Raw genomic sequence first — 13,490 nt, 5'->3', positions numbered from 1 at the left:
GACTTACCCCAAACATCTGTCGGAGGTCGGGGTCCCGGAAGCGAAAGGGAATATTAGAGACATGCAGCCGTTTAGGGGTGGATTTGCTCTCTGAGTTCTCACTACTTTGTGTCTGTGACTGCTGGCCATCTGTCTGTGCTCCCCCTTCTGTCTGCTGAGCAAAGAAACAGACAACATTGAGCGAAAAATAAATATGATTACTTCACAAGAATTATGTAAAATAATTAAAGCCCCCCCCCACCCCGTTTTCAAACAGTTCTCAAAAGCGTCTTTAAGCAAAAATTAGAGTTGTCCCTTCAAAGGGAAAAAAAAAACCCAAAATTGTTACCTATGTTCAAATTGCTATCATTTACAAAGAAAGTTTAGGCCTTTTGACTATTTACAGTACATTAGTGAAATGGAAGAAAACAAAAATACTAAGTGACTTGCCTAAGACCACGTGGAGATCCATTAGGTATGAAAGACATAAAAATTAAGACATAAAAATTGTACCATTATTCTTAGATTCTTAGTGGAGTTTTCCATTTCTGAGATCTTTCTATTTTGAAAATGAAGAGTCTGTTGTATGTGGTTGAGGAGATCACTGCATTTTTGGTCTACCATTTTAGGAAATAAAGGAATATTTTCATGTTTCATTCCCTCTATTAGTTCCAGAGTTTATGACTACTGGGTCACCGAAGTATCGTAATATTATTCCTGAAGAGGAGACACCTAATGACAATGGGCATTTGGCTTCAACCTGAAGAGCCTCTACTCAAACCAATCAGCACTCTCCTCCTAATCCATGAGATTCCAGCTAACAAATCCAGCTGACGTCATTACAGGGACCCCAGGCTCCTGCAGCCCAGAGCAAAGCCCCATTTACAAAATCTGCTGGGAGAGGCTTTACGGACTGTGCATAGCCTACTGGACAACATGTAAACGCGAGGTCTGTGTACACCCACAGTGAAATAGGACCTGTAAGCATGGGGTGCACTTTTAATCCTCAATCTATTTTGCAATGCTGCAGGCATTTTTTTCCCCCTGATAAATCCTCAAAAAAGTTGCAACACAGAGAAATACTTTTGACAAACATCTAACAGGTGTGATACATTCTAGGTATTCAAAACACATTTATTTTGAAGTATTCATCTGGCAATTTAGGAACCTTATGTTTTCACTATTCCCTATGAAGTGCATGCCAAACTGGAGGGCTCACGGAGCTGATTAAACCAAGAGCGGAACTCACTGTTCTAAGTATCTCAAGTGAGTTACAACTGAGTCCCTAACAGATTCTTCTGTGTGACGCAGAACAGATCCCCTCCCTTTGACCCAATGTTCAAGTAAAAGAAACTGCGAGTCACAGATACTTTTGGCTCAGAGACGTTACCAACCATCTTGAAATGAAGTTCGAGACTTTAAATTATAAAGGATTATCAGGAATAAACTTGGAATGAATGCTAGCTTTTCAAGTGTCAATCTAAGTGATGGCAGCTTTTATCTCATTCCATTCAGGCCTTGCAGATGGCTTAAATGTGCAATGATTCATATGATATAAAAATAGTAGAAAAGGGAAGAGCTACGAAGCAATGTTCTGTGAAAGTGTAAGGTTTTCAATCATCAATCTGGGCACAATGCAGACTAAACAAAACAAATTCCATTCAAAGATGAAACTCACTAAGACGGCATCATGGACACCAAAGCAATAAGCAATAAGCGTTAAGTGTCGATTACAACTAATGCTCACTCAAACACCTTCAAACTTGCCCCTTACATCTCACAGCTGGAGCCCATAAAACTACTTCTTCAGCCAAACTTAAAACCACCAGATCTGATCTGTAGGATGTCAGTGCATCACTCTGAAAGAAGTTAAAAAGATTGACTCTAGCTCCAAACCAGTTTTATATATAACTTACACATATAGTTCATGTAATATGTAATATTATAATGAGGTGGTAGGATAAATGAAAACTAATGATTATTTTTACGGCCTTGAAGACACAATTTAAGAAGGACAGAAGCCAGATTGGATCATTTTCTGCCTTGTAGTGAAAACCTACATTTTCTTGTAAGTTTTTTAAATTTATTTCTCTACACCCAAAGTGGGGCTCGAACTTACGACCCCAAGATCAAGAGTCGCATGCTCTTCCAACCAAGTAAGCCAGGTGCCCCCAAACACCTACATTCTTTAAAAGTACTAAGTCTTTAATTCTAGGGACACTTGGCAAGTTGAAAAAGTAAATTATCATTTCCAAAATTCTCAAGTCTTCTGACTTAATATATATTTTAAAACTGCAGTTTAATATACATAGATACAAATGCAGAAATCAGAAGCATGAATGAATTTTCACAAAGAAAATACACCCATGTAACTATCAAATTAGATGGAGCAACAGAACTTCAGGAGCACTCTAGTAAAACTGTCCCCTTGTGAAAGGGTCCCCACTACCCCAACTTCTAACTCCATAGGTTGGTTTGGCTGTTTTTGAACTAAAAAAAAAGGAAAGAAAAGGAATTATACAGTATGTACTCTTTTGTGTTTGTCTTCTTTTAGACATTCTGTGTAATACACATACACACACTATTGTTGTAATTCATCCATTCTTCTTTCATTTTATAAACATACAGGACTTATTGGAGCTGCTTCCAGTTTTTGGCTATTAAGGATAATGTTCCTATGAATATTCTTGCTACATTCTTGTCTTTTGGTGCAAACAGCCATTTCTGTTGGGTACATATGCACGTAGGAGTGGATTTGCTGGCTTAAGAACATGCATTAAGTTCAGCCTTAACAGATACCACCAGTTTTCCCAAGTGGCTGTACTAACTTATACCCAACTATGGATAACTGTGAGTTCTATTTGCTCTTAGTATTGTCATTTTCATTGTAACTATCCTGGCGGGAGGCAGTGGCACCATATTGTGGCTTTAATTTGCTTTCTTCTCTTTAGACCTCAGATCCTTTCTGCTTTCCACTTAGAGAATTTTGTTGGAAAGTGGGAACTCCTTGTTAAAGAGCAACTATTTCTTGAGTGCATACTATATCATGGACCATTCCGTAAGCCTAATAACAGTTAATACTTATATAGTGTTTACTATTTGCCAGACACTGGCCTATGCATTTTATGTATTTTAATTAATGTAATTCTTACAACAAACCCTAACAGTAGGCACTTTTTTTTTTTTTAAACATGAGACTGTAGGAGGTATTATTTTTTTACCTCACTTTTCAGATGAGGAATCTGAAAACCAGAAATACTGCCTAAATACTGGATCAGGGTTGTTCAAACACAGGCAGTTTGGCCCCAGAGTACATGCTCTTAATCATTATGTCATGTTGTAATGCACATGTATCATCTTTTCTAATACTCACAATAATCTACGAGGGGGCACTATTATTACCCCAATTGACAGAGGCAGAAAGTAAGGCACACTAGGTGCCCAAGGTCACATATTAAGTAGCAGAGCAGAAACTGAAAACCAGTTGGCTGAATTTCATGTGCTAGGCCTCCTGTCCAGCATGGCACCCACACTTCCTCCCTCTCATTAGAAGGGAGAACATGTGGGGCGCCTGGGTGGCTCAGTCGTTAAGCGTCTGCCTTTGGCTCAGGTCATGATCCCAGGGTCCTGGGATCGAGCCCCGCATCAGGCTCCCTGCTCGGCAGAAAGCTTGCTACTCCCTCTCCCACTCCCCCTGCTTGTGGAAGTTCCCTCTCCCGTTGTCTTCTCTCTGTCAAATAAATAAAACCTTAAAAAAAAAAAAGTTTAAAAAAAAAAGGGGGGGAACACGTGTGGATCCCACTCTTTCTCAGGACCCTCACGGGGAGGAGCAAGACCTCCCCCTGGGCTGGAGGCAGGCATGGGGGTAAGAGAGGGAAAGCTATACAAGAATGACATGTATCCTATACCTTGAGGGAAGAGAAGCAGGTCAGGCCACAAAGGGAGGAAAAGCAAGAGTCAGATAACTGGCAAAGGCACACTGGTACTCACAGGAAAATAGCCAGACAACTACTAAACTGATATTCAAAGGGGCTGAGGAGCAGATTTCTGTACATAGTGGACATAGGAACATGAAATACACACTGGGGGCGCCTGCGTGGCTCAGTCAGTTGAGCGTCTGCCTTCGGCTCAGGTCATGATCCCAGGGTGCTGGGATCGAGCCCCGCATCGGGCTCCCTGCTGAGCTCTTCCTTCTTCTCCCCACTTGTGCTCTCTCTATCTCTGTCTCTCTCTCTCAAATAAATAAAATCTTAAAAACAAAAGGAAATATACACTGAATGTAATTAAACGAGATACTTCCCCATCTGACATCCCCAACTTTAAGTGTACCTCAATATCAACTACTAATTGTTGAACTAGATCAGAAAGAAAAAGTAAAAGTTTTTCGGCTGTTATCTTTGTGAAAAGTGGACAGTAGAACTGTTTGTTCTGAGAAAAATCTCAGTGTACAGTACCGGTTTGCTTTATTTTCTACTGTTAGCTACTGAGCCACTTTACTGACTGCATAAACAACCTCCCAAGGCTCTGTTCTTCCCTTCTGTGGTCATTTTCTGACCTAATTTATTCACTGGGCAGGGGATGAAACAGAAGAGGCTGGAGTCTGTGCACTGAGAGTTTATGGCGAGGGCTGGCCATGGCACCACTGGTGCAATCCTGGGACTACTGTCTATATATCTACTCTTTAAACAATCCCGCTGCCCCAGTGAGGTTTAGCTATCTGTCCAAACTGCAGAGAAGGCCAGGGCTTTTTACACTGAAAAGCAAATCAGACTTGGAGTCTCAAAGCCTCATTCTAGAAACAAGGACTAAAAATGTTTTGTTTGGTTTGATGAACTCAAACTTCTAAAATTCCTGGAACTGTGAAATGGATTAATTTTCTGACTTCTCCATGCAACAGTGGAAATATTTTCACTATGGACTGTGAACAAATGTGCTGTTATGGTCTGAAAGAGAGTTCTGGGCAATATGAAATGAAGTATTACTTTCCAAGTCTCTATCATAGTAACACTTAACAGGTAATCTGAGATAGTAAGGAATCTCTTAATAAATTCAGAAATAATATATTTTGATTAATGAATTATGGGTTTTCTTCAATATTTATTTTTCCTTTTGTTTTCTGAGACGACATCATTTCTTATTTTACCTCTGTGAGGCTGAAGGGGAAGAAGAAGAAATTTAATTCAGCCCAGCAAATTTCTTGAGAATCTGGTTCATGTCCGAAAACATCTACTAAATTAACCCATTTTAATGATCGTTTGTATAGAATTCTAGGTTGAAAAGAATTCCTTTAGAATTTTGAAGGCAATTCTAAAGTGTGTCTAGTTCCCCTGCCGCTGTTCAGAAGCCTGAAGGCATTCCTTTCCATCGTTCTCTCTGGTTTGGAGACTGTCCAGTGTGTCTAGTGTTCTAAAATTTCATAGCGCTATGCCTTAATGTGGGTCTGTTTTATTTTAATCTATTTTGCTGGTAATTCTGTAGTCTCTTTTAAGTTGAAAATTAATGTCCTTCAGTCCTGGGAAGTTTTCTTGAATTATTTTGCTGATGATTCCCACCCTACACACATTTGGTCTTTCTCTCTGGAACTTGTATTCTTGGACACTGGATGTTTTGGACTGGTCCTCTAATTTTCTTATCTCTTTATTTTATTTGCTCTCTGGCTTTTGGCTCTATTTTTTGGGATAATAGGTGTTTAATTCCTTATCTGAAAACTTTGGAGCCAATGTATATCAGAATTCAGTTTTTAGGATTTTAGAAAGGTAATAATGGGTATATAACTCATAATGTAACTCAATCAGACTTGGGACAGTGATATTTCTTTATGTGCATTCATACAAATGCAACAAAGATATATACAGGTTGCGAGTTTTGCTGCTAACTTATGAAAAATCACCTGATTTTCAGAACATTTTTGGATTTTAGAACTGTGGATAAAAGACCACAGACCTCTACTTCTTCAATCTCATCTTCCAGCCCTCCCACAAAGTTTTTACATTTTTTTGCCTTTTTTTAAAAAAGATTTTATTTATTTATTTGACACAGAGAGAGAGAGAGAGAGAAGCAGGCTCCCCACTGAGTCGGGAACCCCATGTGGGGCTTGATCCCAGGATCCCAGGATCAAGACCTGAGCCAAACGCAGACAGACACTTAACAGACTGAGCCACCCAGGTGCCCCTGTTGCCGTGTTTTTAACTTCAAGGGTTCGTTTTTCTTCTCTGAATTCTGCAGTCTATACCCCTTTTAAACTTCATTCTTGTTTAGTAGATGCAGTATCTTCTCTTTATCTTTCTAAAGCTATAGATTATTGCTTTGGTTGTTTTTTGGAAGTAAAAGTTTCCTTTTATTCACAACTTCTTTTTTGTTTGTTTCTTTTTGTTCTCTATCTTGCACGTTGTAGGGTTCCCTCAGGAATCTAGCTATCTTTGGTTGTCTGCTTAGAAGTAAGAATTGAGTGGGGGAAGATAGCTAAAAAACTGATAGTTCTAAGTGGGTGGGGTGGAGGGGCATGAGGACTTTGACTCATTCCAGGTCTGTTAGGTAAGCAATTTGTTGGGGGAACCCCGACATGTCCATCTTCAAATCTTTCCTCTTGAGTCAGTCAGGCTCTCAGAGAAGAGTTTTCCAATCTTCTATCTAGAGCTGTCAGTTTCTGCAACTTCTAAAATTTTTGTGGTGTAAACGGAATTCTTTCTCAGATTTCTTCCACAATTGGCTTAGAAGTAAGCTCATGTGGGTCTGCTAAGCTTGTCACTAACTGGGACATCTGCTTTCTAGCTTCCATAATTATTAATTCTCCTGTTCTTACTGGTTTATAGCCCTAAAAACACACAAACACAAAAACCATTTACTGCATTCTCGGAGGAAGCAAAATTAGACTGGTATATTCAAAAGTAACCTGGAACTAATTCATGTTTGATAAAACCTTATAATACTGTATGTACATATGCAACACAGCTTATGTGTGTTTTGAGCTGAAAAGTGTAAAACACTTTGGCAAATACTGCTTGCTTTCAAAATAACCTCTGTATCTCAAGAAGGAGAGCCTGCATTATAGCCCTTCGCCAATGCACACATAAAAGTCTGCAGGAGAATAAGCAGAGACCTCAAAAATGAGACATGGTTCTCAGCTAACAGCAAGCCTATAAATACAAAGTTTTTTCCTTTCTCTGTTCTTCAGAGACTGGAACTACTCCAGATATAAGCTGAGTATGATTAAATATTTTGGAATAAGGAGACATGACAACTAACTGCAATGTGGGATCCTGAATTGAATTTAGAACAGAAAAAAGGACATTAGTGGAAAAACTGATAAAATTTGAATAAGGTCTGTATTTTGCCTTACTAGTATTGTAACAACACTTTTTACTGCCTGGTTTTGAAAACTGTACTGTATCTAAGGTATAGGGGAAGTTAGGTAAAGGATTATGCAGAAATTTTTTGCACTAATTTTGCTACTTTCCTGTAAGTCTAAGTTTATTTCAAAATAAAAAGTTAAAAAGAAAGGAAAAGGTATTTTGGGATGTCAGATTCTAAACCCTAGAGAATATTAAAACACAAAGAATGCCTAGTTGGTTTAATGACTATACACAAGCACAACTGTATTCAAATACTTGTATTTGTATTCCATATGCAGGTTGGACCACTTATAAAAGTCAGAAATGGGCGGAAAAGTCTATTCATTTCAAATTATTGGCATGGTGAAGAAAGAAACCCATTTAATCTGATACCACTATTATGTATTCCCAAATTAGAAACAGTTTGATTTATAAATCTCTCTTACTTACAGAAGGTAAGCCACACAGAGTATCATATCCTGCAGCATCTTCCCTGAAGATCTCATTGTTTTAAGAACAAAAGTATGATTCCTAGTTGGGTTCAATTTCTTTGGGATAGGGACTGGTCTTCAGTTAAGGTTTAAGTGGGTCCTCCTCATAGGATGAATCAGGTATTTTTGCAATGTTACAGTCAGTCACATATGGTATAAGGGACATGGTTCTGAAAACTGCAAAATTCAAGATTAAACTTCTCAAAAGATAGCAGGTATTTCTCTTAACTGCTAAAAGTAGAGCTGTCTTGTCAATCACCTTATAATTCAGACAGCTTTGAAATTAGGCAATTATTAACAAAGGTTTCACTTGGGAATATTCACATTAGTTCTGTTAAAGGAACCAGACTGTGTCCAAGAGGGAGTGACTCATGCCGATAAGCCCCAGTTCAGCAAACCCAAACTGAACTCCATTTCTTTGCTGGGCTCTCCCAGAAAAGCAAGGCCCAGGTCAACCAATCAGTACTTGCTTGCTCAGCACAAGTTACCTGACCCAGCTCTGAGACTTGCCTCTGTTCCATGTAAAGAAAGTGACCTTGCTTTAACCAATCAGCAAATGCCCAGTATAACTTCCTTGTTCCTGCTCCCTTCTGCCTATAAAATCTCTTGCTTCTGTACAGCTCTTCAAGCTCCTTTCTATCTGCTTAGATTGGATGCAACCCAATTCATGAATCACTAAATACAGCCAATAAGACCTGTGTAATTTACTCAGTTGAATTTTGTTAACAGTTAAAAATTTACACAAAAGTGAAATTTCATTAATTTTTCTGTATTACATTATTTCAAATTTGAATGATTCAAATTTATATAAAATAAGACTGTGATGTATTTTATACCCAAGAAAATCTAATGGAAAGATCATTCCCAAAAGAGTCTTAAGCGCATCTAAAGGATATGTGTGTGTATGTGTGTGCACTTCAAAAATCATGGAGCAATACCTCCCAATGGGTAGAATGTCAGTTCTACAGGATGTTAACTGGTATTCTGTAGAAAATGGATTTCACTGTTAAATAAATTTGGAAAATACTGGACTAAACAAAGTCAACAGGTTTCCTGTGAATTCTGGAGAGAATTCACCCTTCTCCCCAAACATGTATTACATATGTAATTCATTCATTTATTTTTGTAGAGCCGGCTATAAAATTCACTGACAAAGGTATGGCTCTTAGTGCACTAGTTCCTATGCAGGTGAGGGAAGGAAGATTCTCTCAGAAGAGAGAACTGGATGGCCCGTTCATTAGTATCGTTTCATAAATCAAGGTTGCCTAGGACACCTTCTTTGAAATAATTATATAGTAACAGTACTGTAGCTAACGTTTACTGACATTTACTATGTGCCTGGCATTATCCTAAGTACTTGCTATTCATTTTCTCATTTAATCCAAAAAACCCTATCAGGTAGGAACTGTTACCACCATTTTTACAGATGAGGAAAATGAGCATTAGAGTTAAAATTTTCAGATGGCTACACATTTAGCAAATGGAAGGAGCTGGGAGCTAAACCCAACTCAATCTGATTTCCAGGGCTCAAGCTCCCTAACCACAATCACAATACTATAAAGTTTTTTCTAAAACAACTTTAAAAAACAAATTTCAGTTTTTCTTGGTAATATTTTTAAAAAGTGGGTTGGGATACTTTTCATTAGGTCATTTTACATTGCCTTAAAAAAGGGGGGGGGGGACTACAACCCATGTTGGTCCACCAACTAGATTTGTTAGCATTGGAAACATTTTTATAAATGTTTATAATGGAGTATATGATGGGTTAAAACCTGGTGGAATTAGATCATATGAATTCCTTCTTAAAGAGTAAAAATGCCCTCATATGATCAAATAATTTTCTAAAAAGTGAAATCTTGGCCCATATGCTTATTTACTGAAAATCAAGGTATTTCACATTGCTAAAACTTGTGATAGAACACTTGTGATATACTGAACATAAAATTATTTTATCTAATGCCACCACCAGACACAATTTTTGGGGCATGGAAAATTGAATTTCTCTCTCTGTAGAGCAATTCACTAGTCAAGAAAAATTACCTTTAGATTTAGTTATTTTAAAAAGAAATGCTTATGTATTTCCTTTGTGTATCTGAATACTGCTATGACAACCCAAATTCTGAGAATCTAGTCTAGTCTGGGCATTTAAATGTAAGCGAACATTTTTTTTTTTTTCCAATTAACTAGTAATTCAATTTTCTTCAGAAAATGTCTAGTTCCATTTTCTCAGGTCAAAGTGCTGTTAAAAGGAATTACAAAGGCATCGTTTGCGTATGTAGTAGCATCATGAACTGGTATCACACTGTGAAACAAAAACCATAGCAAGTCACTTATTTTTTTAAACCAGGAGTGAGAATCATAGAAAAATTAGACATAATGTAAAATAGTGAAACACACACAGAAGATCACCTCAATTAAAAACTTCATCCTTAACTGAATGCTTCTCTAATATTTTAATGTGCATTTTAGAATGAAAGAAATCTGTTTGTATGTTCTAGGTGGAGTTCTTAGGTTTAAAGTCAAAGAATCAGTGGAAGCTAAGAAGACCATCCCCTGTGGATGCTTTTTATTTTTTATAATTTGCATGGGGAAGCAGAAAAAAAGCATTTGGCTGAAAGCAGATTTCCTGAGTTCCGGCTCTGTTACTAGCTAGCTGTAACCTTCCATGCTCAAGTCACTTAGAACTGTTGACCTCTGTTGTAAAAGGAAGGCATAAAATAATTTCTAAAATCCATTTTAGCTTTAAAACTCAATGATTCTAATCAGTTTACTGACTTCAAAAAATAGTACAAAATATTTATGAAAAATGTACAACCCTTTAGACAAGTTAAGAAAATCCATGCCCCCAAATGAATCATTAGTGCTTCTTTATTCTGGCCCTAACACAGGAGAGCAGGAAGGGGCAACAGAGCACAGAATTACCACTCCCAGCACTGTTTAGTTCTAGTTGCTTTTGGCAGGGGAGGGCGGTGGTGGGATGGGAAGTAAAAGTAAATAAAAGTAAAAGTAAATAAATGAATGAAGACACGCAAGGGAGAAGCAGCAATAATCATGAGGCTAACAATATTAACAATATGTTGAAAGGTGTCTTGAGTGTCATGAACCAAAGGGCAATTTTCTCTATTCAAAAATATCCATGTCTGGGGTGCCTGGGTGGCTCAACTGGTTGAGCGTCCAACTCTTGATTTCGGCTCAGGTCATGATCTCGGGGTTAGGATTAGGTGGGATCAAGCCCTGCATCAGGCTCCATGCTCAGCAGGGAATCTGCTTCTCTCATTTTCCTTCTGACCCTCCCTCCTGCTCTCTCATGCGCTCTAATAAATAAATAAATAAATCTAAAACAAAAATATCCATGCCTGGCTCTAAGTGTGGTTTTCTGTAGCAACTCTTGCACTTTCAGACCAGCCTACAGTTTGCTCGTGGATCCAGCTTTGAAACTGCCAAGATGATCATAGGCATCATAACTCTGATAAATCGATAACAATTGTGGATGGTTTGTGTCAGCTCAACATCTTCTCCCTTTTACTAGTCTGGAGGGAAAATGAGGGACTCTCTTGGAAGAGTGGATAGTCAGATGAGTAAATTCCTCTGTGGTCCCAGGCCTTCTAATTCTAGCTTGGAAAAAGACATGCTAACGAGAATGCCTATGCTGCAAGGCTGAGGGTAATAGGGCCCATGACACACAACATGAGAGAAAGATTTGGGCCCCATCTTTCCCAGTATGTTCTAGAAATCCTCACTTGGGCAAATGGACCCATGTTAGGGGCTAGCACTTCTTGGCTATGTTTTAGTGGGATACCAATCCAAAAGGCACTGGCAAGTAAGGAAGTCAGTGGGTAATTCCATGGAGGACGGTTAGACCGATCTAACAGAGAAGTGAGACAAGAGCTGGCTTCAACTCCAGAGAAAGGGCATGCACCAAAGCAAAGAAACAGGATGGTGGGCAGCACGGAGTTCTAGCTATCTTTCATACAGAGGTGTGCTTGAATGCCACCACTGGCGAGGGCTGGGAGGTCTACCGCTGACCAACGGAGCAAAGGCGGGCCCCCTGAGCTGTGCCTTCAAATCTCCGCGTTAGAGCCATCGACAACGCTGTTCAAATACTTCAAAAGATGTTACTAACATTTCCTAACCAATCACAGAAGATGCTGGACCTTTATAAGCTTCTGTTTTCTTCACTCAAAAAACACTTATCAAACATCCATTATACGCCAGTGGGAGTAATAAGAGGGCAAGTAGTAACTCCTGCCCTCAAGGAAAGTATAATCTACTAGGTGGGTAGAATATGCACACAAACACAAACCTCATCTGAAGATTACTCATCAAAGCTTGTCTACCTCAAACACTTTAGTCACTTATGCCTGCCAGCATTTGGAAGAGTATCTAAACATGTAACAACTGAGGTCCTTTCTTCTCTGCAGGAAGGTACAGGGGTAATCAGGACCCCTGACTGTTATCTCTTTGCTAATGCACAGTATGGGACAAACTGACTATCAAAACAGGCTCTTGTCTTAAGGGCACAAGAAGCTTCTAGCCAAATGTGAAAATCAATTTCTGAAATACCTTTTAGAAATAAAATTCCAGATTTCAATATTTCTCATTTTTGTAGAAGTTTTTTTTTTTTTGGTTCCCTCACACAAGATGAGACTATTCAACATAAACAAAATCTCTATTACAGTACAGCTGTGGCTCACAATAATAAAAAACACAAACCAAGGACATCAAAGGACAAATAATTTTAAAAGATGGTTTAAAAAAGGCAATTAAAGGGGCTCCTAGGTGGCTCAGTTGGTTCCAAGTGTCCAAATCTTGGTTTTTGGCTCAGGGCATGATCTCAGGGACCTGAGACTGAGCCCGAGTTGGGCTCCGTGCTCAGTGGGGAGTCTGCTTGAGATTCTCTCTCCCTCTGCCCCTCCCCCCCCGCTGTGTGTGCACTCTCTCTCTAAATAAATAAAATCTTTTTTTAAAAAAAGCCAATTAAAGAACTATTTAAGCCAGTAATTTCCCAAACATTTCTAATTTCTTTTCAATACAATCCTGTCAGGTAGGCACTGCTGGCTTCATGTAATAGATGAGGACTCTGAAGTTTGGGAGGTGGAGGGTATTATGTTGAGTGAAATAAGTCAAAAAGAGAAAGACATGTATCATATGATCTCACTGATATGAGGAATTCTTAATCGCAGGAAACAAACTGAGGGTTGCTGGAGTGGGAGGGATGGGGTAACTGGGTGATAGACACTGGGGAGGGTATGTGCTCTGGTAAGCGCTGTGAATTGTGCAAGACTGTTGAATCTCGGATCTGTACCTCTGAAACAAATAATGCAATATATGTTAAGAAAAAAAAAAAAGAAGAAGAAGAAGAAGAAGAAGAAGGTAGCGCGAGGGGAAGAATGCAGCGGGGAAAATCAGAGGGGTAGACGAACCATGAGAGACGATGGACTCTGAAAGACAGACAGGGTTCTGGGGGGGAGGGGGGTGGGGGGATGGGTTAGCCTGGTGGTGGGTATTGAGGAGGGCACGTTCTGCATGGAGCACTGGGTGTTGTGCACGGACAATGAATCATGGAACACTTCATCTAAAACTAACGATGTAATGTATGGGGATTAACATAAGAATTAAAAAAAAAATTAACACAGTGTCTGGCACATAAGGGCTAAATAAATGTTAGCTATTATAATTATTAAAAATA

The 13,490-nt window shown here is 38.9% G+C and overlaps 1 protein-coding gene across 17 annotated transcripts in view; it reads right to left on the bottom strand.

The window, feature by feature from the left end:
• RBFOX2 (RNA binding fox-1 homolog 2) overlaps positions 1–13,490 on the bottom strand; it is a 279,550-nt gene that overhangs the window by 42,497 nt on the left and 223,563 nt on the right. For 12 of the 17 annotated variants that reach the window (XR_004676054.1, XM_034987601.1, XM_034987600.1 and 9 more), the window contains one exon: positions 8–154. Coding sequence is in view for 16 of the 17 variants with exons in the window: in XM_034987601.1 (XP_034843492.1) it covers positions 8–154 (147 nt within the window). In the remaining variant the exon portion in view is untranslated. The remainder of the gene's footprint in view (positions 1–7; positions 155–13,490) is intronic. The other 5 variants (XM_034987615.1, XM_034987602.1, XM_034987606.1 and 2 more) reach the window with 1 other exon arrangement.

The sequence above is a fragment of the Mirounga leonina genome, unplaced genomic scaffold (genome assembly GCF_011800145.1).
Source record: "Mirounga leonina isolate KUSES-001 unplaced genomic scaffold, KU_Mleo_1.0 Mir_418, whole genome shotgun sequence".
In the NCBI taxonomy this organism is placed as follows: domain Eukaryota; kingdom Metazoa; phylum Chordata; class Mammalia; order Carnivora; family Phocidae; genus Mirounga; species Mirounga leonina.
Note: the sequence above shows the minus strand (reverse complement) of the source record. Positions and strands in the feature narration are given on the sequence as shown.